Source organism: Vidua chalybeata, chromosome 5 (assembly GCF_026979565.1).
Source record: "Vidua chalybeata isolate OUT-0048 chromosome 5, bVidCha1 merged haplotype, whole genome shotgun sequence".
In the NCBI taxonomy this organism is placed as follows: Eukaryota; Metazoa; Chordata; class Aves; order Passeriformes; family Viduidae; genus Vidua; species Vidua chalybeata.
This window is the reverse complement of record NC_071534.1, coordinates 19,064,725-19,090,013: the sequence shown is the minus strand read 5'-3', so window position 1 is coordinate 19,090,013 and position 25,289 is coordinate 19,064,725. Positions and strand designations below refer to the sequence as shown.

Here is a 25,289-nt window from a genome sequence, read left to right as displayed (position 1 = left end):
GTAGTTCTCCATTCTCATAAAGCTTTCCTTTTTATCAATTGGCTAACATTTAGGAACTTTAGATTGTATCTGGAAGTCAATTTTTTGATAGATAGAAATTGTACAGCTGGAAAGAGTAATTCTGCTTAAAGGAGTACAAGCAAAAAATACTCTGTATTTTTTAAAATAATTTTTATCCTTTTAACATATTTCAAGGTTTTCTTATGAACAGGTGACTCTTAGAATTGAAATTGGCCCTCTCCCTCTTCAGATGATACTCTTGCCCCTTCACTTGCTGAAGAGTTGAGAAAAAAACCTCCATTTCTGTGAGCGTTTGTTGTTGTACTGTAGGGCTTATACCATCCAGTTCTTTAAAGTAAAGAGCCCTTTATGCTCAGTCTCTCAATAGATCATTGGGCATAGGTGTGTATATATATATATATATATATATATATATGGAACACACCACAAATATTTAATTTAACTCTGTTAACAATTGTAATAACAGTTGGTACAGAGCATTCCTTTAGAAAAGTGTACTTCCAGCTGACAGGTTGTTGATGTTGTAAAGTTGGTTCTTCTCTCCAGCAGTCCAGTTGCTGATGTTGTGTTGTGATAAAGGCGTATCGCTTGGGCCAGATGCGCTGTTTCAAGTATGCAGCTTTCTTGCTCTGACGCTGTTTTGGTTTTTGGCCAAAGAGAAGAAAAAGCAGCTTACTCCTGAAAAGGAATAATCTTTTGAAAATGCTGCTTTAGAGCTCTTCTAAAAACACCCTTTCTAAAGTCTTTTTATTTAATACATGGTGAGTATATGTTGTGTTTGTATAAAATCCACAGCTTTCCTTGGGAGAGAGAGAGGACAGGCTTTTATCTTACATATGGTGTATATACTATTTACACATGTTGCAAATATGAAAGTCTTAATTTCATACTCTGAAGGGCTGAGTTCTGCTGTTGTCATTTCACTTACATTCAGAAAGTGTGGGGCAAGAATCCTTTTACTAGATGGCCAATTTTGAACTGCACAGTTTATCCCTTGCATCGGTATTGTAGTTCTTCAATGATGCTGTGAATTTCTGTCTCACTTCAAGCAAACAAATAATTTTTCCCCCCTCTTTGAAGTTTTTCTATCCTAGGTCTTCAGGAATGCTATTCTGAAGGATCAGTTGTTTTTCCTTGTAAACATCAGAAATCACTTGGCCTAAAGTAATTTCATATTCCAGTTTTGTCAGTTCAGCCTAAAGACTGACTTTTGAAATGGCTATCTCCCATGTAAGCATATTTTGTATGGCTGTCTACTCTATGCACTGCCTAATAACAAAGAAAGCTGTGATGTTGAGTATTTTAACTTTTTTAAAATAAAATGTATTAATCCCATTTTGACTCTTTTGATCAGCAAGATCATAACTCTTTATTTACATGGCTTAGTCTAGTGGAAGTCATTTTACCTTTTAGGAATGTAGGGTCTGTCAGCCCTGGGATTTATTCCATGCTGTGTTACATCTTGCTTCTTTTTGATGTTCTCTTTAAATGCACTGGAGCACACTTGCATGTTTGTACATGCCACACTCTTCTCATGCTGCTGAAATAATGGAGCACGCCTGTTAAGTGGGATATGTTAAATGAAAGTGAAGTAAAATTGTAAGGATTTCTATGCTCCAGTTGTGGTGCATTTAATTTTCACTTTTAGTCTCTGACATCCAGCTTCCTGATATGGTTTAAAAGCTTTCCTCCATCTTGAGTATTTCAAGCTGTAGACTGCCAGTGTTCATTGCTGCAGCAAGAAGAGCTTGCACCTCAAAGAACTCGCTTGGGAGTTTGTAGTATGCCTTTTCTTCACTGCTTATGACCCTTTGTCCTAATCATCTTATGCTTTTTAATGCATTATTGTGAGTTGAATTTGCTTCCCATTCGCTCAGCTAAGTTCCAGAGAAGGTCCAAACAAGTGAAGGTCAAGGAGAGAGCTTGATGAAGAGAAATAAAGTGGAAGAAAATGAAAACCACTTGCCAGTGGCAGCAGCAAAGTATTTGTGAAATAGCACTGTTGAAGACATTTTACTTTCCTCTAAGAGATTTTGTCCCTGTTTGGATTGAGGGGAACTTCTGTTGTGAAAGTTGCACCTGGACTCGAGCTTGTTAAAAGGTGTTTTTTAACATCTTTTAACATCTGAGACACCAGTGTGTGATGTCTAATTCTGCTGGTATCCAGGCTGTATAACTTATCACAATACCGAGAAAACTTTCAGTAATGTTGAGAAGCTAGGTGCTTAGAGTTCACTTGAAATCCTTTTGCTTCAAATCTTGACCACTATTGGATACCTTATTGTTGGATAAATTTCTGGTTTAATCAAGTTTTGAGTCTTTCCATCCGTTTCCAAAAGACTTGAAATATATTTGATATTTTGGATCACTAGAGGCTTATCTTGTAAGAAAGAGTTATTCATAGCTCAAGTTTTGCTTCTAAGTGACAGTGGTCTGTGCATGCAAATCATTTTCTGCATATGGTGAAGGCCTTTAGCTCTGGCTAGTTGTGACTGATGCTAAATCTTGAGGGAAGATTTAACAGTTTTTCAGGTGACATGGTAGCTATATAGATATAAAAGTGCTTCTGGTCCTGCAAGTGTGGTTTCAGAATCCCAGTGTTCTGAAAGAAGATACACAAGTTGGCTCACAATTTGGAAGCAGGTTTGTAAATTGCCCTGTGCTTATCACAACACAGAGAACAGGGAGCACCTATAGAAGTTTACTGCACTCCTGTGTCATAGTGTAGCTAACTCAAGTTGACTGTACTGAAATGAGGTAAAGTGTGAGGTCAGGAGGAGGGCAGAAGACTCACAGTACTGGTAGTGCACATCTTCACCTGTGAGGAACTTCCAAACTCTCACACCATTGTCCTGGGGTGTTGCAAAAGGAACTGGGAGCTGTGTGCACTAATGTGTCATTCTAGGAATTTTCATTTCTTACATTTTTTTCTGCAGTTTTAGTTTGAGGGTGACCTTACAGGATTATGGGGTTTGTGTAGACTAATACCGTGTGACGCTTTATCTCTGCCTATCAAAGTGTGTTGGCAGCAGATAGTGTGCAATATGTTGCACGTCATCTCGTCTCACAGTTCAGTTCGTGACAAGAGCTTTGAAGGCGACTTCTGTCCTCTACTTGTGCCTTAAGCCCACAGTGTTGTCAGAACAACTCTCTAAAATAGAATTTTCTGGAGAAACTAGTATTAGAATTTTACAGGAAATTAACGATTTCCAAAACAGGTAAATTGTTTTGAGGAAGAACACATTTCTTGAATGCCTGTTTTTGCTTTTTCCCCCCCCCCGAATTGGATGTTTTAATAATATGGACTTCACAACTGTTTTCTGTTATGTCTCTAGTTAACTAGTGTAAAAAAATTCTGTTCTCTAAAATAATTTCTTTTGACTTAGCCAGAAGAGGTTGTTTTAAGAACATAGATAAGGTGTAATGGATCACAAGTACTGGGTTTGTTTGGGTTTGGGTTTTTTTTAGAATTAAGATAACATTTTGGATTACAACTTACAATTTCTCATAATTTGTAAGCTGTTAATTTGCTTTACTTTAAATACTTGGAATTAAAATCTGTAATAAGCTTTTAAAATACTTTTCAGTAATGTTGATTCTAAGATTTTGTGGGAGATCTTCAAGTGCAATTAGGTTACCACATGCTTTATTGAAAAAAAACTAGATTAATAAGCTGGATGCTGATTGCTATTTAGCAGACTTCCTCTTCAGGGTTGTGGTGTGTCCGTGTTCCCATTACAGTGTGCTCATAACAAAACCTGGAACCACACCCCATTGTATTACTCTAAATTCACTCTGCTTGGAGTTCATGGGTTTTCTCCCCTTGTTGATCTCCTCAGTGTGAGCAGCTGTTTACTGGAAAGCACATGATGGACCCCTGAGTTTTCAGCAGGCCAGGAAGAACTGTCTTTTGGCTATGAGAAGCTAATGGGCAGCATTATCTCTGGAATAAATCAAGGAGGTGATTGATGTTGAATTTCTGAGAACATTTAACACTGCAAGTTGTATTCAACAAGCATCTTGCATCCAGCTGAAGAGGAAAATCATTGATCATAAAACAAATGTTAGTGAAATGCATCGAAGAGTAGAATTGGGAAGACAGCTCTTGTGATACCCAGAATAACAGTAAGACACTTACCCTTCTAGTTCAGTGAACTTTCACCATAGTTGTACATTGTTAGTGTGTCTGTAGCATCTGTTCAGCTTTGTACTTCTGAGGTACTTGAGGTTTCGCTCACCGCTTTGTCACGAGCTCTATGGTCTCGTACCTGTGATGTAGCCCAAGTGTTCAGATAGGTCCCTTCCACCTTAGTAGAGCTTACATGAATTGAAGCCTAAATAAAGTTTTGGTAAATGAAGTAAACCAAGTGTTGGTTGCTGCTGTATTGTGGTTGTTGAGGATGCACCCAATGGAATATTAAATCTCTACTAAAAGAGCAGAAGGGGAGGTTGTCATGCAAAACAACAGGGCTTCTCTGCAGCCTTAGTCTACATAGATCAAAAAACAAGGCAGCAGCAATAGCAATCTCCATGTCCTAAATTTATCACAAAGGTAGACCATAACCAGGTGATTACTTTCAGGCTATGGATCTTTTGTCCTGGAATCCTTTTAGGGCTGCATGTCACTGTAAGCCATAGTTTCAGCTGTGATTGTGAATGTGGCTCTTTTCTCTTTTTTTTCTATTCCCTTCTCATCTGCTCACAAAAGTAAGGAAAGTGCTTTTAAGTAGAAAGCTGCCTGTGTGCCAAGCAGTTAACGGAAGTCATTTCGTATTTTGATCCTACCATTTTTCGGCAGCTCTTTTAAGAGATCTCTTTTTAAACTTCTTTTTAAACATTTGCCTGCTTCAAGAAAGTTGTTTGGAAATTGTGTAGTTATAACTTGCACTGCAGCCCAAAAAGCATACATAGCTTGACAAGATAAAAGTAGTAAACATAATTTGAAGTCATAGCAACTTTGAATGATGAGGGTGTCACAGGAGGGCTTTTTCATCTTGCTCACAATCTATGACTCAAAGAAAATCAAAAAGTCTGTCTCAATGCTACAACAGACAATGCAAAATACACCAAGCTCTCCAGTCCTTCACTGAAAAAAGTGTAGTAATTGTATTGGGTGGTAACCTCAGGACTTTGTTGTTACTAAGGACTCATCTTGCCCTTATCAATTTTATCCATCCATGAAGCAGGGGAGCCCAGCTTCAAGAAACCAGCAAGACATTTATTACTCTCTATAGGACCTTTGTCATTTAGAGAGTTCTTGAAGTCCTTAATCAGGAAGCTATTAATACACAGCATCTCAAAATATTTTTGTAGGAATCAGTTGCGTAAATGTCTCTTTGCACTCTGACTTCAGAGTATTTAGTGAAAATGAAAAGAAGGTTATTTCTTTTACTGTAGAGATGCAATTCAAAGAAGAGTGTATACAACTTGACAGCAAAGCCAACTCAACTCTTTTTTAAACTGGTCAAAAAAGTCCTTTAATTTAGGTGTAAATACAAGAATTCGTTCAGTACTATTATAAACTCTGGTTTTGTTTCTAGTACTGTTCTGGTTTTTATAAAATTTTCTTCTTAAAGATTGTGGATTACAGTTGTTACTTGGTTCCCATTTGTAGAGTCTCTGATCCTACTCCTCAGCTGTTAAATCATCTTTTTACATTAATGATCTTTGTCTTAATCTTTCCCTATAAAAAGAAATTACTCTAAGTAAGCTGGAAACTTGGCCTTAAATTTCTTTTTAAGGAGATGAAGAGAACTGGTTAACAAAAATGTGATTCACCATAGAAACAGCTCAGCCAGTAGTATGTATGCAGTAAATTAACTATTCCATGGTACTTTCATATTTAATACAGAACATAGCAACAAGATGATGGCTTGACAACAATAGCAGCTGCATGTATTTCTTTTTTCCTTTTTTTGAAAGAATGTTCTTGTGGGAAAAAATAGATTCCCTGGAAAGTAATTTATATTACAAGTTTCATCACAAAAATTCTGTGGGTGGATACAATAGCCTAGAAATTAAATTAGAGATTTGTATAATAAATGATAGGTTTGATTTGATATGACACTTCTAGTCTCTTACAAGTGACATAGCTACAGGCAATAGAATAATCTCTTCCCCTTGTGAAGATAAATGTTGTATCAGACCAAACTATCTTATATTAAATTACAACTTCCCTTTTTATGTTTTTACCATATGAAAAGATTCATGAGACTCTTCGTTAAATAATAGCATGACCCAATTATAAGACTACTTTGTCCAAAATATCTTGAAGATATTTTCTACTATCAGGCATGTGATTAATTTATGTAGGGAACTGCCATAACAGACCTGATCTGAAAAAAGGAATTTTCCTTTATGCAGCACGTGGCATGATTGTGGCCATACTGAGCTAAAAGGTGCTTTTCTTATCACAATTCAACGGAAACACTCAGATAGAAATGAAGTATGATAAGAGGAATCTGATAACTTGACTGTCTTCCTTGCAGGGAAGAGATTTATAGTATGTATGGCTCTTATACAACTTGGTTGTATTCAGACCATTGTTTTTCATGTTTTGGCAGAGAGAAGGAGCAAGAAAGGGAAGAACAGTTAATGGAAGACAAGAAAAGGAAGAAAGAGGATAAGAAAAAGAAGGACTCTGCTCAGAAGGTGGGTTTTGATATTTTAATTCTTTCATCCAGCTGAAACATAAACAGTATTGGCAGTAATAAGATGTTAAATTGTTTATATTTAGACTTAAAATTTGATTGCTTAGAGTGTTGCTTCTTTAAAGACACTTTTTTGCATCATTTTGCTGGAACTGAAGTGTTAAACTTGGATATCTCTTCTCCTTAGAGTGCTGTGTAAAATAAAAGAAATTTTTTTGATCCAAAGTGTTTAAGTTACTTAATATGGCTTCTTTGGATCTCTCTCTACACAACTGCTACTTGTTTGAGGTGTTTGTGGATTGAAGTACTGATGGGCTTTTTCAATTTTTAGAGTAAAACTGAGTAAATATTTATTAGAGCAGGAAGATGCTTTTTTTTTTTTTTTCTAAATCCTTAAGGAAGTTTATATTAAAAACTTACTACTGAAGATCCCATTTACGTTTTTTGCTAAGTATTACTTGCATTTTACATTTTCTGTAGCTAATAGCACTTTTGCTGAAGTCTGCCAGTTCAAGTCTGAGTTGTGGAGAATTTGTAAGTCACCAAAAATTGGTTCTGCTCAGAAAACGGGTTTGACACTTGGTGTACTAGAAGGTCTATATTTTGCAAAAAACATCTGGCAGGTTGTTCTAGGAATTAACATATGAGCTTGAGTCTCTTAGGGCGTTACCCATGTTTTTTATTGGTAAAATCCTTTTCAGGCTTCCCAGTATAGGATAGGTGCAACCACCCTGGAGCAAAGTCCAGCAAAATGCCTTTTAGGTGATTAAGGGACTGGAGGATCTGACAATGAGGAGAGGCTGGGAGTGTTATGACTGTTCCTCATGGAGGAGAGGAGGCTTGGGGTCTCATCAATGTATATTAATACTTTGTGGAAGGGAGTAAAAAGATGGAGGCAGACTCTTCTCCACGGTGCCCAGTGGCAAAGCATAAGGCGTTATGTACGTATCAATAGTCTGCCTAATCATAAAAAGATTCCTTTTTTGTCTATGTGGCTGGGCAACCACTGGAACAGGTTTCCCAGAGGGGTTATGGTGGCTTTGTCTTTAGATATTCAAAACTGAGTTTCACATGGTCCTCTGCAATCCGGGTTTGATGATTTTGTTTCGGATTTGGAAGTCTCTTGGGGCCAGGTGGAGGACAGGGGTGGGAACTGTGGATTAGATTTCCAGAGGCTATTCCTTCCAACATCAATGATTATGTGAAACTGAGAGCAAAAGGCTTTACTTTCTTTCAGTACTCTGTTTTTCAGTTGCTTTGGTAACAGATCAGGTGATGAAAGATCACAGTGTTCACTCATACATTCTGTGAGTTTCTGCTGAGAACAGACAGCACAAACTTCAGTTAAATCTTGGCTTTTTTAATCTGGCTTTTTCACCAATTTGAGTCTATCAAATTAACTGGGTGCAGATAAATGTGTATCAGTTGTCTTCATCCAGTTGATACATCCCCAAATAACAGTGCAAAAGAGGAGTTGCTACAGATAAGGTCTCTCCAGTGTCTTTTTGCCTCGGTGTTGGTGCAGTTTAATGTTCAAGTTCAAAGAACATATGTAGAAACCAGAAAGAGCAGACCCTTATGAATAAAGAGTAGAGACTTGAGGTTTATGTGCTGGTATTCAGTGATAAACAGGAAACTTGAAAAGGCTGTACTGATCATCTTTATAACAGTGCTGTGTTTACCGAGGAATTGGTGCTTTGAATACAAGAGATTTGCCAGCTTTCCTGTGTGGTCTCTCACCTAGTAAGTTGTTCAGTACTGCTCTCAGGAAGGGTAAAGACTAAGTCATTTAATCTCCTAGAAGGCAAACTTGACAGTAATAGCTAGAGATAGCTAAGAATAGCAAAGTAGGCAGCCAAATGGACAAAACATAAATGAGTGTGTTGATTCTTACTGACTGTGGAGGTGTTCACCAAATAAGCAGCAATGATTTCAGGGTACCATTTTCAAACTAAGTTTGTTTAACATGAAACAATTGTTCTGTCTGGATTGTCTGAAACTTAAAAAATAAAATTAAAATCACGTTAAGGAAAGTTATACAAGCAAGTTCAAGCTTAAATATACCTGTTGGTGTCCAGGGGGCTGTTTGGTAGCTTGTCAGTAGGCTGAGATTTATTCCAGCTACCCATTCACTATAGCTTCTCCTGCCCTGCTGATGCTCACAGGTTGCCCACAGAGAGATGACAGCTGTAAATATGCGATATTGTCACATTTTTTTCAACTTTCGAATTTTAGACAAAAGCAATCACAAAACCAGATCATTTTGACTAGGAGAAAGAGACATTATAGGCAGAAGGTTTTTTGGTGGTGGTGGTTTTTTTCTTTTGTTTTGTTTTTTTTTTTTTGTTTTGGTTTTTTTTTTGTTTGTTTTTGGTTTTTTTTTTTTTTTTTTTTCTTTGGTTGTTTTTTTTTTTTTGTCTAGAGTAATTTGTGTTTATCATGTAGAATTTTTCAAGGATTCAGTAAAATCCTTTTATCCAAATTTTTTTTATCCAAGTGGACAAGTTACTAATTTACTAAATGTGTCTACTGTTGACTGTAGTAAACTTATCAGCATTTCCAGATTGTGTTAATTAATATTTTTCCCCCTTTCCTTTAGTAGCCAAGCATCAGGGTCAATTAAGTGTGTAACAGAAATTTTAACTGTTATCGAAAATGATGTAATTTGATCCATACAGGACTTACCGTAAGTGAAGTTGAAAATTGATGTGTGGCTTGGTACAGACATGGTTTTGGTACGGATACATTTTTATTGTCTTTGAGGCTTTGGGATACTGTATGTCTGTGAGGTTACAATGCTTAAGATTTTGTATTTTAGTGAATGTTCCACTTTGCATATTGCAATTTTCATCTTTCCAAAGTAAATGATGCCACAGCAATTTAATGCAGTTTGTCTTTTTATTCTTTACCGTACAAAGGAGTTCTGGCTTGGTTAGTTGCAACAATAAGCTGCTTTTTACTTGTGCTTTCATTATTCTATACTGTTGCTGTGTGCTTTCCAGAAATATGGACTAGTTCAGCAATTTCTTTTAAGAATAGGTGTCATAGAACCTGACACATGATGATCTTTAGATTTCTTTCATTATTGTGTAGTGGAACTCACGATGGACAGGTTCAAAAAATGCTACAATACACACTATTCCAGAGAATATACCAGTGATGTGTTTGTCACGACTGTAGCTTGAAATCTGCTATGCTGAAACAATGTAGGATACAGGTACAAATACAAACCCATATTGAGTATGTTGGCCAGCGTGAATGCTCATTTCAGTCATTGACTTCTTGTTGCTTTCAGTAGATTTACTTTATAGGTGTTGCTGGTACTCTTTGTGTGGAAATGAATCCACTAAGGTTTAGAATTACTTCTCCTTGGAAGAGATGTTCTGGGAAAGATGAAATGGGAAGATGGCAGAGAGACAGAATGCTGTGGTGGCTTCAGGCCCCAACAGTCTACTGTAAGGATACTCTCAACAGAAGGAAGGTTTTGTTACACTTTAACTGAAATACTTAATCTCCAAAATCTGAGAGAACTGTAATGCTATAGCATGTGTTTATTTGTGCTTTGGAAGCCCATGTTTGAGATGAGGAGGATTGAGTACTTAAAACCACAAGTGAAGTATGATTGTTTCCACCAGGGACTTTTTGCATCAGGCAGAGTTACTACAGCAATTGTAGTACTTTTGAAAACCTTGGATATATATGTGTATATATAACTAGGAATACTATTTAGACTTTTCTAGTTCATCAGCTGGTTGTTTTCATTCAACAGCAAATTCCGTTCTTTTAATATATTAAGGTTGTGATTTAGCACAACATGTTCAATGTTTGTTTTGCACTGCTTAAAACTGTATTTACATTCTTGCTCTTAATTTGCAGGTCACAGATCAAAAAACCAAAGGTAAGAATCTTTGATCCTAAGGAGTACTTTTATTGACTTGAGCCAGATCTTGATTCAGATCTTTACCAAAACTGTTAGAAAAGGATGGGGACATATGAGTAAAGATGAAACACTGAATATGAGTATTCAGAAGAAATAAGTTGAGGTGATTAAAATGGAGAAACTACAACTATTCTGCAGATGTGTTGTTAGCATCAAAATACTTCAAGGAAGATTGAGGATTGTGGATGAGATAGGTTAGCTGAAATACTCAGTTCTCTGTTTTACAACTGTTTTAGACAAATAACCAAGACTGACACCACCTTTATGAAGGGAATGAAAGACAGCAGAAGTACTGCTTATAGTGAGGTACCAAAATAAATGAAAATTACTTGGGTTTGGGAACTTAAATTCAGCCACAGAAAAGTCCAGTAGAGAGGACAGGACTGATGAGTGAGCATCTTGAAAGTTGGACTAAATCATTTAGCTGTTGCAAAAATATATTTAATCTTGCTTTGTGTATCAGTTTTATGATAAATTTTGTGGGGAAATTGTGAAAGAAAAGTGAAAGAAAAACACTAAAACAGTAACTTGATTTTATGGCTAACAAGAACTTTTTGGGGTTTGGGCAATGAAGCCTATCTAGAGAAATAGGAAAACCCTTTAAAAAATAAAATGTGGAGAATAATGCATTCATGCTGCCAAAGAGAGACTCACTTGTGTTGATCTCACATTTGTAAAAGTTTTACTAATTGTGCTTAGTTTTTCTAGAGTCTCTTAAGCAGATTTTGTGGTGGTGTCAGCTCCTCAAGGATTTGTGGTTTTCTTCTCCAGTACATAAATAGTCCTCAGGAGCAGCTTGTCTTTGCTTATAGAGGCACCTGGTGACCAGCAGGGTAACCTTAAGTGAGCCAAATACAGTTGCTCTGTGTAGGACTATCTTTTGGGTGAGAGTCAGCTATTACTGCCTTGCTGAAGAGCAGCACAGACAACTCAGATTTGTTACCTCTGAATCCAAAAGGAGGCAGGTTATTTCCCATCTTTTTGTTTGTTTAGGCAGTGGCTGTGTAGCTTAGTAAACTGGTGAAAACTTGGGTTCTGATTTCAGATTTCCCATGAAGATGATGATATATAACAATCCAGAAAACAGTTGTAGATCAGGAAGGTGGAGGCAGTTATATTTGACTAATATTTTAAAATTAGTCACTCTCTAGGATATATTCTTAGCCAACTTTACATTTGCAAGAAATTTTGGACTTAGAGCAAAATTGCTGAATGTAGAGTTTCACCCTAGACTACAGAGTTGCACATGGAAGCAAAAGGTCTGCTGCTACTGCTTATTCCTGCTTCTTTAAATTGTTTTTGGTTGTTGAGAAGGTGGAAGCTGCACAGTATTTCAGAGATAAAGTAATATAAGCAAAGAGTCACAATGAGTTCTTGTAGCTAGCACAGGTTTAAGTGGAAAAACTTCTGATTTTCGTCCTTCCTGTTTTTCAGTGCCCGAAGTGACGAAACCAAGTTTAAGCCAACCAGTGGCTGCCAGCCCAATTGGCAACTCTCCATCGCCACCAGTCAATGGTGGCAACAATGCCAAAAGGGTGGCAGTGCCGAACGGACAACCGCCAAGCGCCGCCCGCTACATGCCTCGGGAGGTGCCGCCGCGATTCCGTTGCCAGCAGGACCACAAAGTGTTACTGAAACGTGGGCAGCCCCCTCCGCCATCCTGCATGCTCCTTGGGGGTGGAGCAGGGCCTCCCTCCCCAGCAGCACCAGGAGCAAACCCAAACAACGCACAACCAGTGACAGGAGCACTGCTGCAGAGCGACAGTGGGACTGCAACAGGCAAGTGATAATAAATAATATTAAAGGAAGGTGTTGGTGCATGGCAGAAAAGGGATGGCTGAAATTGTAAGCCTGTCATTATATAATAAAACCCAGGTTGCTTTTGGGGAGCTTCTACCGTTTCAGTGTACAGGCTTCTGTTGGCAGCAATGGATATCATTTTTACTACTAGATGGAACAAGAGATTTAATTTTTTTTCAACTATATTTTGGTTTTAATTGGTTGCTGAAATGTTCTGCAGCAAGGTAAACACAAGGCATAAATAAACAGCATTTTATGGTTGTCACTGAGTAGTTCCTAATGGCTCTTCAGATTTCTTTGACGTGAATTTCCTGTCTTGTCACATTTTTGTATCATCTCGTAAAACAGACATATAGATGCCAGGTCTGCAAAGGGCAGGTGTCTGTCACGTCTTGTCTGGATGAAACAGAAAGATGACCTATTGTTCCTCACTTCTGTTTTTAGGTAGTAATCTTATTTTTTGTACTTAGATAAGCATTTTTGTACAAATGGTGACTGTTCTTACTTTTCCGTTCATTTTGTATTCCAGAAGATAAATTGATTTTAGGGTTGTTTGGTGAGCATGGGGAAGTTATAGCTGCTCCTGAATTTTTTAGACCCTTGGTGAATTGCAGTAGCTGTAATGTTTCTTCTTTAATTATAATAGTAAAACAAACAAAATTCCACTCAAAATATCTGCCTTTTAAAGAAGGACTTAGGTAACCTGTCAGCTGTCAAGGACAGCTTCAATTCTAACAATAAGACAATGTTAAAATATTAAATTTAATGCTAACAGTGGTAAAATATTAAATACTTGAAAGTCAAAAAGAAAATTCAGACATACTGGTATTGTTATTTTCTTTGAAAATCATGAAGATCAATGGGATCATGATTTTTTTACCATTGTAGAAATCAAACTTTTTTTAGGTCTCTGTGGTTTGGAATTAAAAACAGAGGTGACTTCTACAGAATGAAGTGAGCTAGGTGGGATGGCTGCCCTTATTAAATAGGATTATAGGAAAATTAATAATTCCATTTGTTTTATGGCTTCGCTACTTGAATTCATTTGTAGCAAATCCCTGTTTGACAGAGTATTTATCTTGTCTTTGATAATTGCTGTGTAATAAAGGAGAAGGTGAACGTCAAACTACAATGGCAAAAACAGAAGTCTTGGAGATAACTTATTTTGGTAAAACACCTGAAACAAAGCATGCACTGAAGTATATGGTTTCTATATAAAATCCTAGTACTGGCATGCCTTCACAGTTATTGTAGTAGACTGACTAAGGAAAGTTTGTGTTAGTGAAGCATTCTAAAAGTTTTCAAAACTTCTCATGAGCAACATTTTTTTGCTGTTGGATGTACTATATGAGGACCATTTTGAAGTATTTTGAGAGGCTCTTTAAGTTGTATGTATTTATTTGACACTTAATATTTATTTTTCTGAGGTTAAAATTTGGTCTTGCACATTCTCATATTTTTACACTTCATTTAATGGTGCATTAACAACTAAGAGGTTACGTGGCTGTATTAGCCAGTGGTTAGTTGCATTATCGTGATGAAAATCAGGAGTGCCAGATAAGGGTCCTTGAGACCTGCCTCAGCCCATCCATTTTCTGCACCATAACAAGCTAACTGGACTGGGGATCTGACTTGCATTAAAATTAAATCAGGTTGGTTTTTAAAGCTGATTTCAGTCTGGATGACTTTTACCCATTGACCCAACTGAATATCAGTGAGAACATAGATGCTAGCATGTGAAGAGTGTAGGTGTGCCAGAGGAGTGGGAATGAGCAGGTGAACAAGAGAGACATTGGGACTGTCTCAGGTGCTCCATCAAAGTGCTTATAAAAGTGCAGTGTTATCTGCCTCGTACATCGTTTATCCCACCTCACATCTGGCTGTTGACAAACTGAACTTCAGTTTTGACCCAATTTGGTCGAGCATGTATGCACTGATATTGTGGTTAAATTCATGCTACGTGAAAGAAAACAAAAGCAGGTTTCCCATTGGGGAAGATCATGCAACCTACCTACTTGCTCACATTTTTATATTCACCAGATGGTCATAGGTGGTGTTGGTGAGGACTTAATATTAAAAGTCAACACATAGTCCTTCTTCACATCAACCTTTTTCTACCAGGCTTGAAATCCTTCTGGCAAAAACTAGTGTCCTGAAAGATGACACCAAGTATACTATTGTCTCATACCAATGCAGGAGTATTGATGGGGAGATGATGGGTGTTCTATGTAATTCTTCCAATACCAATGATAATTCAGGACATACAGGGCAGTTTTGGACAAAAAGGTTTAAATTTCAATATTTATGATTATTGCCACTGTCAAAAACAGCAAGGGAAGGCTGGTTTCATAAAACAATCCATTAAATTGTGTCTTAGCATGCTATATGTGAGCAAGCACTCCAGTCTTAATACTTCTAGAACGTCTTCACAGAAATTAAATGTTCTGTTAAAAGTCACTGATTGGAAGGTCTTGCTAAGTTCAGAGCTGCCTATGCACCATTCATTGGCTGAACCATTTCTAAGTTCAAAACCTTGCAACCTTGCAGTCTTTTGAGCTTGTCTTGTGTCTGTCCTCTTTAAGTTCTTCCTGTGATCTGTGTAATCAGAAAGTTTTTTAATTGGAATGAAAAAAAAAAGGGTTGCTCTGTGCTAAAAAGATAGACGGATAAAAATATCAGTGGAGTCATACTTCCTTGCTATTGTTCAGTTTGCATTTGAGGTTAAAGCAACAGAAGGAACAGAATGTACTTGGGAACTGCTTGATCTTTTGGATCTTGGTGGGTGGGACTTAGTGGTTGAAGACAAACTACTGTTCATCAATATTCAAAGCTTACAAGGGAGTTTTAACCATTGCTGTAAAGTCTGGATCCTCACTGGCCCTCAGTGAAGGGGAATCCGGAAGGCATTCATTGGATGTTCATTGTTTAAGCTAATGAACTGGAAGCCTAAGACAGGCACTGAAAGCTGATCTTATCTTCTCTTGAAAGTATTGGCAACCAGAAACTGTGGTCTTTACTTTGGAATATATAACATAGGAAATGAGTCTGGGAGGGGAGTTACCCAGTTTTTTAAGCTGTTTGCCTTATTTTCATGGAAGCTGTCATATGAGCTGGTACTGGTAGTAACAGTATATATTCACTTACGAATACTGCTGCAGCTGTTACTATGGAGTTTATGCTCTGCAAAATAAGTGGGATAACTGATGTCAAAAATCTGATGTTTTATGCTTGTAAACAATATGGATTGCTAATGACGTTTTTGGGTGTTTTGTTGGGTTTTTTTTCTTTTAGATTCAGCAATTGGAGGTGCTGCTGCTTCAAATTATGCAAATTCCACTTGGGGTCCTGGAGCCTCCTCCAACAGCGGCACCAACGCCAACCCAACTCACATCTGGGACAAGGTGATTGTAGACGGGTCTGACATGGAAGAGTGGCCTTGTATTGCCAGCAAAGATGCTGAGTCTTCTTCCGAAAACACCACCGATAACAACAGTGCCTCGAACCCTGGCTTGGAGAAGAATGCTCTGCCAGGAAGCACCACTAGTAACAAAGGAAAAGGAAGCCAGTGCCAGTCTGGAAGCGCTGGAAACGAATGTAATCTTGGGGCCTGGAAATCTGATCCCAAGGCTAAATCTGTTCAATCTTCCAACCCTGCTGCCGAGAGTAACAATGGACTAGGTAATTGGAGGAACTTGAGTGGACAAGACAGAATCAGTCCCGGTTCTGGTTTCAGCAACTTTAACCCAAATAGCAACCCGTCTGCTTGGCCAGCACTGGTTCAAGAGGGCAATTCTAGGAAAGGAACTCTGGAATCTGATAGTGGTAGCTCCAATGCACAGATTAGCACAGTAGGTCAGACCTCTAGGGAACAGCAGTCAAAGATGGAAAATGCGGGTGTTAACTTTGTCTCTGGCAGAGAACAGGCTCAAATTCATAACACTGACGGACCAAAAAATGGAAACACTAACTCCTTGAACTTAAGTTCACCAAACCCTATGGAGAATAAGGGAATGCCCTTTGAAATGGGCTTGGGGAACCCTTCCAGGAGCACTGACACCCCTTCTCAAAGCACTGGAGAAAGAAAGACTGGGAGTGTTGGATCTTGGGGTACAGCTAGGGGGTCTTCTGGAACTGAAACAGTCTCTGGGCAGAGCAATTCTGGAAACCATGGGAACAATGGAAAGGATAGAGAGGAGTCCTGGAAAGGAGCTTCTCTTCAAAAACCTAATGGGTCAAGAAGTGATTCTTGGGATAACAATAACCGGTCTACGGGTGGTGGGTCTTGGAACTTTGGCCCTCAGCATACAAATGAAAGCAAATGGGGTGAAGGGAACAAATTAACATCTGGGGTCTCTCAGGGAGAATGGAAACAGCTGTCTGGGTCTGATGAACTGAAGATTGGAGAGTGGAGTGGTCCAAACCAACCAAATTCTAGCACTGGAGCATGGGACAATCAAAAAGGCCACCCTCTTCCTGAAAACCAAGGCAATTCCCAGGCTCCCTGTTGGGGAAGATCTTCCAGCTCTGCAGGAAGTGAGGTTGGAGGTCAAAGCACTGGAAGCAACCACAAAGCAGGAAGTAGTGACAGTCACAATTCTGGACGCCGATCATACAGGCCTACGCATCCTGATTGCCAGGCAGTCCTGCAGACTTTGCTGAGCAGGACTGACTTGGACCCCCGAGTGCTTTCAAACACCGGCTGGGGCCAGACTCAAATTAAGCAAGATACCGTGTGGGATGTTGAAGAGATGCCACGACCCGAGGGGAAGTCTGATAAAGGAACTGAGGGGTGGGAGAGCTCTGCCACACAGACAAAGAACTCAGGGGGCTGGGGCGATGTACCCAGCCAAAGCAATCAAAACAAGTCTGGATGGGGTGAGCTCTCAACCCCAACGGAGTGGAAGGACCCCAAAAATACTGGAGGATGGAATGACTATAAGAACTCCAATTCTTCTAACTGGGGAGGAGGAAGGCAAGAAGAAAAATCATCTTCCTCTTGGAATGACAGCTCTAGTAAGGATCAGGGGTGGGGTGGACGGCAAAGTAATCAAGGATGGTCTTCTGGAAAGAACGGTTGGGGAGAGGAAGTTGACCAAACAAAAAACAGTAACTGGGAAAGTGCAGGAAACAAGCCAGTGTCTGGTTGGGGTGAAGGTGGGCAGAATGAGATTGGAACTTGGGGTAATGGTGCAAATACAAGCTCTGCTTCAAAGGGTGGATGGGACGATTGTAAAAGAACTTCAACATGGAATGAGACGGGTCGACAGCCCAACTCCTGGAACAAGCAGCAGCAGCAGCACCAGCAGCAACAGCAGGAGTCTTCTGGTTCCTGGGGTCCACCGCCCCAAACTCCAAGTAATGGGCGGCCTCCAAACCCAAACTGGAACAACGGACCACAGCCAGCTGCCCCCAAAGAGGAGGAGCCTAGTGGCTGGGAAGAACCTTCTCCACAGTCAATCAGTCGAAAAATGGATATTGATGACGGCACTTCAGCATGGGGAGATCCTAGCAGTTATAACTACAAGAATGTGAATCTATGGGACAAGAACTCTCAAGGAGGACAGGCCCCACGGGAGCAGAGCCTGCCTACTCCAATGACTAGCAAATCACAAGCATCAGGTACTAGTCTTGTCCCTTTCTTTAGCAATCTTCTATATTTGATTGTAATCTTAATGCATAATTGTAGCCACCAATTCTTGATAGTTTTATTCTATAAAGAAAACCAAATACTTATTTGAATATTTGGTTCTGTATTTAAAGTGTCTTTAAAATTTGAATCTGTCAGCTTGTTATGCTTCAATAACTGTGATCTGAATACTGGTCACCTTGCCAGGAAAAGAAATGTTTGTTAGCTGACAAATCTGCATATTTAATTTGAGCTCTGAAAAGCAGGTTGAATTTCAGAATCAAAAACCTTTAAGACTGAGTCCAGCCATAAACTTAATAAGCTCAGCACTGCTCAGTCCATGACTAAACCATGTTCTTCAGTGCAAAATCTGCAGGTCTTATAAATATCTCCAGGGATGGTGGCTCAACCACTTTCCTGGGCAGCCTGTTCCAGTACTGGACAATCCTTTTGGTGAAAAGTTTTTCCTAATATCCATTTGAAACCTGCCCTGGTGCAACTTGAGGCCATTTCCTCTTGTCCTATTTCTTGTTACTTGGGAAAAGAGACTGCCCCCAGCCTGGCTACAGCCTGCTTTCACATATTTGTCGAGAGCAGTAAGGTCTCTCCTGAGCTTCCCTTTCCCTGGACTAAATAGCATTTTTTATATTTAATTATTAGAGAAATGGGGAGAAAATCTTTACTTACCGTAAGTCAAAAACCTTTTGCTCTGAAACGCTCAGTTAACACTTGAAATTTAGTACAGTCTGTGACAGTTCTTTTAGTCAGGTTTGACTTTGCTGTATGATAATACTTGGAGAAATATTTTCTTCTTTGGATTAAGGACAAGAAAAAGTTACATAGCCTGGAAATGTATTAAGAAATTATTGTTATGTAATCTTTTCCTCAGATTCAAAGACACTTTAAAGAATTCTATCTTGATTTAATATGTACTGCAAATATGTGCTATATTCAGCATATAAAACCCTAAGTTAGATGCTTGTAATTAGTCATAAAAGTTCACAGACACGAGGACAGTATTACATGTGGGGTTCACATTTAATCTAGGAAAAGAGTATGTATGTAATGAAACCTCTTTCTCCTTTGTGCAGTCTGGAGCAAAAGCACTCCACCTGCTCCAGATAATGGTACGTCCGCCTGGGGTGAGCCAAATGAAACCAGTCCCGGGTGGGGTGAAGTAGATGATACAGGAGCATCGACTACAGGCTGGGGGAATGCACCTTCCAACGCCCCGAATGCCATGAAATCTAGTGAGTATAGGCCAGATACCAGTTTCTTTGCAGTTGCTTTGGAGATTTTTGTGTTTGACCTTTTGACATAGGTCACATGTGGAGGAATTGTTACCTGAGGCCTAAAAGCAGTGTTGAATATTTTTATAGGATTTTGATGGATGAGTATTAAGTGTTTGTAAATGACTGAGACTTTGTCTTTTAAGGTAGTAAAAAATTTTCTATCTAAGCAATTAAATGAGCAACTCTGATTCTGGAAGTGCTGAAACACAGTAAGGAAATGTATATTTTTCTCTTTTTCTCTGGCTGCCTACTTGTTACATGATAAGTCACCTTTTCTGATCATATCAGGAAAAGGCATGCACAGTACTGACAAATTTCACTGTGGAGGCCATTACATCATTATCTATGCTTTGATAATGCAACTTGGCTTTGAATGGATTTTTTTAATTGCATAAATGAGAAAAATTGTAACTCTTAAGAACTGTACTTTGTAGTAAAATCTAAATGCCTCCTGCAGTGTCTTTCATGCATGAGTTGTTGAAATATTTTGAAAATTTACTTCAAAGTTAAAATTTTGCTATATTAAGAGTTTTTGTGGGTATTATTCTTGATAATATAAGTTGTTTGTATAATTTTTATTTCACTCTTTTTAAGGAAAAAACAACAAACAAAAGCAATGTTATTGCCAAAGTCAGTAACATTTGGACGTGAAGTTTCCTGTAGGAACTAGTGATGATGCACAAGTGTTACTGAACTTGACTTGATGATGCCCATATAAAACTGTTTCCATCCCAGAAGTTGCTTTTGCAACATGTAATTTTTTGAAACTAAGTGCTGTGTAGATAGTTTGCTGTTGGGTCATTCTCCCTTCCTCCCATCCCAATTAAATAATTTGGCCATTTCTGAAACAAAAAAGCTTTGCTTCCTTAATGTTGTTGTTACAGCAGGCTTTTGTGGATGACAGGCTTCCCATGCCTGCCACACAGACTTGGCATTTTGAGGATACTAAGCTGATTTTAGATGGCTGTCATCTTTTATCTATAAAAAGATATCATACTAAATATGACCAAAATAAGAACTTCTGAAACTGATCCACTGAAAATTCTGTTGATTGGTTAATACTTAATACAGTCTTTAAAGACTATATATGGTCACTCGCTTACCATGACTGGTCTGTATGTGTGCCATAACCAAAGAACTGCAACCTACACGTGCTGTTCTGTATGTGAGCTGTCCCCAGCTCTAGAGCAAAATCTAGAGATAGGATACAGACTAGCTGTGATCAGAAAAGGGAAAAAATCAGTTTGGAGCCAAAGAAGGAAGCACAGATCAGTATCCACCTGTTTAAAAAAGTACATTTACATAGTTTTGCCAGCATTGCATAGAATATTCTGGCAGAAATAGGAGCAAATTCAGTTTTCTGTAACACCTTTTTTTTTTTAATCTTGAAAATTTCATTTGTGTTCTATAGCTCTCGGTATCTCCTTACTCAAGAAATGCAAAAAATTAAGCCGGTGTCACACAAACAAGTAATCTTTACATCACTGTCCAGGTTCACGTTCAAGAGTCCTAGAGAGCAGTCAGTGCAGAAAAATAATTTCTGGTCATGTAGTAGCATAGTATATATTTAAGCACTGTCACCAGAAATAAAGCTGCAGGGACTACCCAGTATATAATTTCCAGATAGTGTTCTTGACTCTGCAGTCATCATACTTTAATGTAGCCTTTTCTGTGTAAGTAGCATGATCAAAGGGCCAAGAGGTAGACCTTTTGCACTTGGACCAGTATGTTTCATAAGCAGACCTCAGTTGAACAGTCTTTAAAAAGCTGTTTCCTCTGAAGTATCTGAGTGTTTATTTATGATGCATTTTAAGGTATCTCTTAAACCACCATAATATGCTGCTGTACTTATTTTCATTATAGTCAAGGTAGAGATCCCCATGGTAGACTAAGTGCAGTTCCTGACTTTTTTTATATTCAGACTTTCTTCTATGTATGCTAACATCCTCCACACTCAAGCTCCAGACAATTAAAAAAATAGTTATTACAAAGGAGATAATGATGATAGTGGAAATTTTTTTACAGTAGATAAATACTAAATAAACAAGTACAGGAATAAATGTGCAAAATGAAGAAGTTAGAGCAGGAAGAACAGTTGGAGAGTGGACAGGATGAAGACTTGGGCTCCTGATGGCATGTCAGTAAAGGTTAGAAGTCCAAGTTGCATGACATGCTAGAGAGTAACAGCAAGAAAAGAAGCCTTCAGGGAAAAGTCTGAACTGATACAGTAAAGAGGTGGTAGCTTTGTGATGTACTGAAACAGCTCTGCTAGTAAGTCTCTTTAACATTGTTAGGAATAGAATTTGTAGTAGAGGGTGTTTTGGTTTTTTTTGGTTTTCTTTTGTTTTGTTTTTTTTTTGTTGTTGTTGTTTTTGTGGATTTTTTTGTTTGTGTTTTGTTTTTTTGTGTTTTTTTTGTTTTTGTTTTTTGTTTTGTTTTTGTTTTGTTTTTTTGTTTTGTTTTTTTTTTGTTTTTTTTGGTTTTTTTTTTTTTTGTTTTTGTTGTTTTTGTTTTGTTTTTGTTTTTTTTGTTTAGGTTTTTTTTTTTTTTTAGTTTTTTTGTTTGGTTTTTTTGGGTTTTTTTTTGTTTGTTTTGTTTTTTGTTGTTGTTGTTGGGTTTTTTTGTGGTTTGTTTTTAGTTTTGTTTTTGGTTTTTTGCATTAAACTACTTTTGGTGTTGTTTGTACCAGAGGACAATGTTGGGTCCTTGCCTTCAGATTCTACTTAGTTGTTATTCCTAAAAGTCGTTTCTGTAATTTTGTGGAATAGTATAGGGCAAGGCAAGTATTAAGGTTTTGAAGTGAGAGAGGAAATAATTGATAAACACCCTGAACCAGAGTCTTCAGCACCCCTGGTTTTTGTGTGTGCTTTGAAGGCTTTCATTTGCATTCAAAAATAGTAGATTGCCTTTTAAATGCAGCTGTATCTGTATAAGAGGTCCCTATTGCTATTATATCTTTAAAGGTTTGACATTTCTTTAAAATAGTTGCACAACATGACATGTGAACATGCCACCAAAATCTCTTGGGTTTTGGAATTCGTGCACAAGTTTTTACAGCTGTTAGAGTGAAGACAGGTTTTGATTTTTTTTTTCGTTCCTTTGCGATTTTGATGATCTCAGGCAATGTTGCAGTGTCACATCACCAGCTGCGTGGTATTGTACGCTGCTTTTGAGCTTTTTTTTTTGTTTTTTCTAAAGGTTCTAAATCTATGCAAGATGGCTGGGGAGAGAGTGATGGGCCAGTGACAGGAACACGGCATTCCAGCTGGGAAGAGGAGGAGGAGGGAGGAGTCTGGAACACAGCAGGCTCTCAGGGAAGCAGTTCCTCCCACAACTCAACGAGCTGGGGACAAGGAGGAAAGAAAACACAAATGAAGGTAAAATGCTTGAATAATTAATTACTACTGTGTTGTCTGAAAACAGTCTGATATGTTAGAGCATTATGTAGTTATTTTTTAAGCAGATTTTGCAGAGTTACATCAAGGTGCCTCTTAAACTAGTGTAAAAAAATGGGAGGTTTTTGGATTTGCTTTAATATATCACACCTGTTATGACTAATAAATCTTTCAGTAGGTGTCAAATTCTTTTGGTTTGTAAGCTGCACAGCCATTACTAAATAAAAATAAGTATCCCAAGGCTATTTCTCTTCTCTCGCTGACACATCTTTGTTAGGCCACTGCTGTTGTTCTTGCATAGCCTGCTGAAGTTTGCATTCCTCAGTCCCTTTGGCACATGAGCTTCTTATTTCTAACAACTGTTGGATTTATGTCTGACTTATGTTTGTTGTTGTTGACATTTGGCCTCAAAGTAGGAGCAGGAGCTTGGCTGTAGTCCTGAGTAAATTTCTTTTTAAGGTTTGTTTGCATTGACGTTCTTTAGTACAGTAACCCTTGTTATGGTATTAATGTTAGAAGGACTATGCTGTGTCTGCTTCTCATGAAGTAGGTAGGGTAGACTCAAAAGGCAAGGTAGAGCAGTTTCCTAAGACATGGAAATACTACTGTGATATGGTAGGGAGTTTCATATTTCATGTTTTGCAGAAATTATTCTCAGGGACTTTTTTTCTCACTTAAAGCTTTTTTATTTGAACCATCAAAACAACTGAAATTTTTTTCACTGTTGAACTGTGTTAGTATTGGTGTTGGTGATCTCTAAATTACACCAAGGCCAAAGAGAGACCCAGGTCAGCACAATGTCTGTGCAAGAGACGCCATGCTAAAGGGAAGAAAGGAAGAAATCTGCCTCTGAATGCACTGGATTAAATAGTGTATTAAACTGTAACAGAAGAAAAAATAAACAATGTTCACAAAGCTTTCCAGATTTTAGAATGAAACTGAAGGTGTGATAAACACTCTACATGACAATGTTCAACCAGTTTGGAATACCTAACAGTAAGCAATTGTACAAGACACAATGTTTGGTAAATGTTTCCAAACATGTAAATACTTAGAGTTAATTTTTCAGGAGATTAATTTCTCTGGTACCAGAATTTCCATTTTAAACATTGCACATCTCAGGGATAAAGAAGAATTTAAGGAATCAAGAAGTTTCTTAAAAATATTTTTCTTTCTTTTTCAGTGTGCATTAAAAGGAGGAAATAGTGATTCGTGGATGAACCCTTTATCCAAACAGTTTTCAAATATGGGCTTGCTAGTAAGTAAATTTTTTTTAAAAGAAAGTGCAACTTTGTGAAAGAGCTGTAAGCTTTAAATAAGTCAAAATATCAACTGTTTCACAGTTATTTACATCTGCTGTGCTGGTAGGTTGATTATAATACCTGTAGTAGCTGGCTCAGAATGGCTTCTCAGAAAAACCCTAAATCTACTTTGATTCTTTTGATACTTTATAGTAGCTCCTGCTCTGAGATTGCAGTTTCCTTACAAGTAACATATTTGGGAGGTGGATGTGTGTTTTCTTATTTTGTTTGGTTTTGGGGCGGGAGAATTGTTGCTTTTTAGTGTGGGGTGGTTCTTTTTTTGTTGCTTTGGTTTTGGGTTTGGGTTTTTAAATTTTATTTTCATAACATGCTCTTTAGAGCACTCAAGATAGAGGCTCCTGCCTGTAGTCTCAGACATCTCTGATAAGTCCAAGGTATTTGTTCTGAATCTCAGCCATGTATCAGAAAAGGAGATTTACAGCTCTGTGTCTGTCTTGGCTGAATTTACGTTTGAAGTACAGCAGTGTCTTTTTAGAAAAAAAAAAGGGCTCATTATGAATTCATAAGTAAAGATTGTTTGGTAAAGTGAATAAATAAATATCACATCATTTAGAAAAAGACGGAGCTGTAGGGAAGTACTTGAAAAATAATTCAATATAATTTTTCTTAGGAACTTTCAACAAGCTAATTTGTAAAATATTTTGCAGAATATTCTGCCAGTTGTCATCTTGTGAAGCAGGAATACTACGTAATATTGGCTAGCAGAAGATAATACAGAGTTTGTGTGAGAAGTCTAAGGCTGCACAAGCTGACACTGACATACTTAGGATTAGTTTGCAATGTCTTTTGGTTCTCAAGCTCTAATTCAGTTTGCTGGACAGTAGATGCTTCTGAAAGCTATGGGAACACCCTGTCCCAGACTGCCAACTGAAGAATCCCGTGGCAATACATTTCAAGATTTGGTGGCATGACAGTTCATGAGGATGAGCTATCATTTTGGCCACTATTTTCAGTGTTTTGTCACTCAACCACTGGAACATAAGGCCAGAGTTTCATTTATGGAGCGGCTCCCTGTCCATCTTCCTCCCTCACTGCAATCGTGTGTCTGGTTTCACATGGGTAAAATTGCCACGCACAGCATTAGGGGTTTGAGGCAAGGTGTGTCCAGGGTGATAACAGAAGTCCTTGTGTTCAGTTTTAGTTTGAAGTAAAACTTTATTAGCACAAGCATGTTCTTCCTATATTCCACCTTTCTGAAACATTTCTCAGCATTGAATAGAAGTCAGAACTGAATTGTGTTTTT

General features: G+C 38.1%; 1 protein-coding gene across 15 annotated transcripts in view; it reads left to right on the top strand.

Annotated features, from left to right (window-relative positions):
• TNRC6B (trinucleotide repeat containing adaptor 6B) overlaps positions 1-25,289 on the top strand; it is a 118,075-nt gene that overhangs the window by 71,450 nt on the left and 21,336 nt on the right. For 12 of the 15 annotated variants that reach the window (XM_053941990.1, XM_053941993.1, XM_053941989.1 and 9 more), the window contains 7 exons: positions 6,585-6,672; positions 10,548-10,569; positions 12,046-12,390; positions 15,703-18,030; positions 19,129-19,287; positions 22,528-22,706; positions 23,908-23,982. In XM_053941990.1, the coding sequence (XP_053797965.1) occupies positions 6,585-6,672; positions 10,548-10,569; positions 12,046-12,390; positions 15,703-18,030; positions 19,129-19,287; positions 22,528-22,706; positions 23,908-23,982 (3,196 nt within the window). Of the gene's footprint in view, positions 1-693; positions 783-3,988; positions 4,147-6,584; positions 6,673-10,547; positions 10,570-12,045; positions 12,391-15,702; positions 18,031-19,128; positions 19,288-22,527; positions 22,707-23,907; positions 23,983-25,289 lie in introns of those variants that run through there. The other 3 variants (XM_053941999.1, XM_053942000.1, XM_053941997.1) reach the window with 3 other exon arrangements.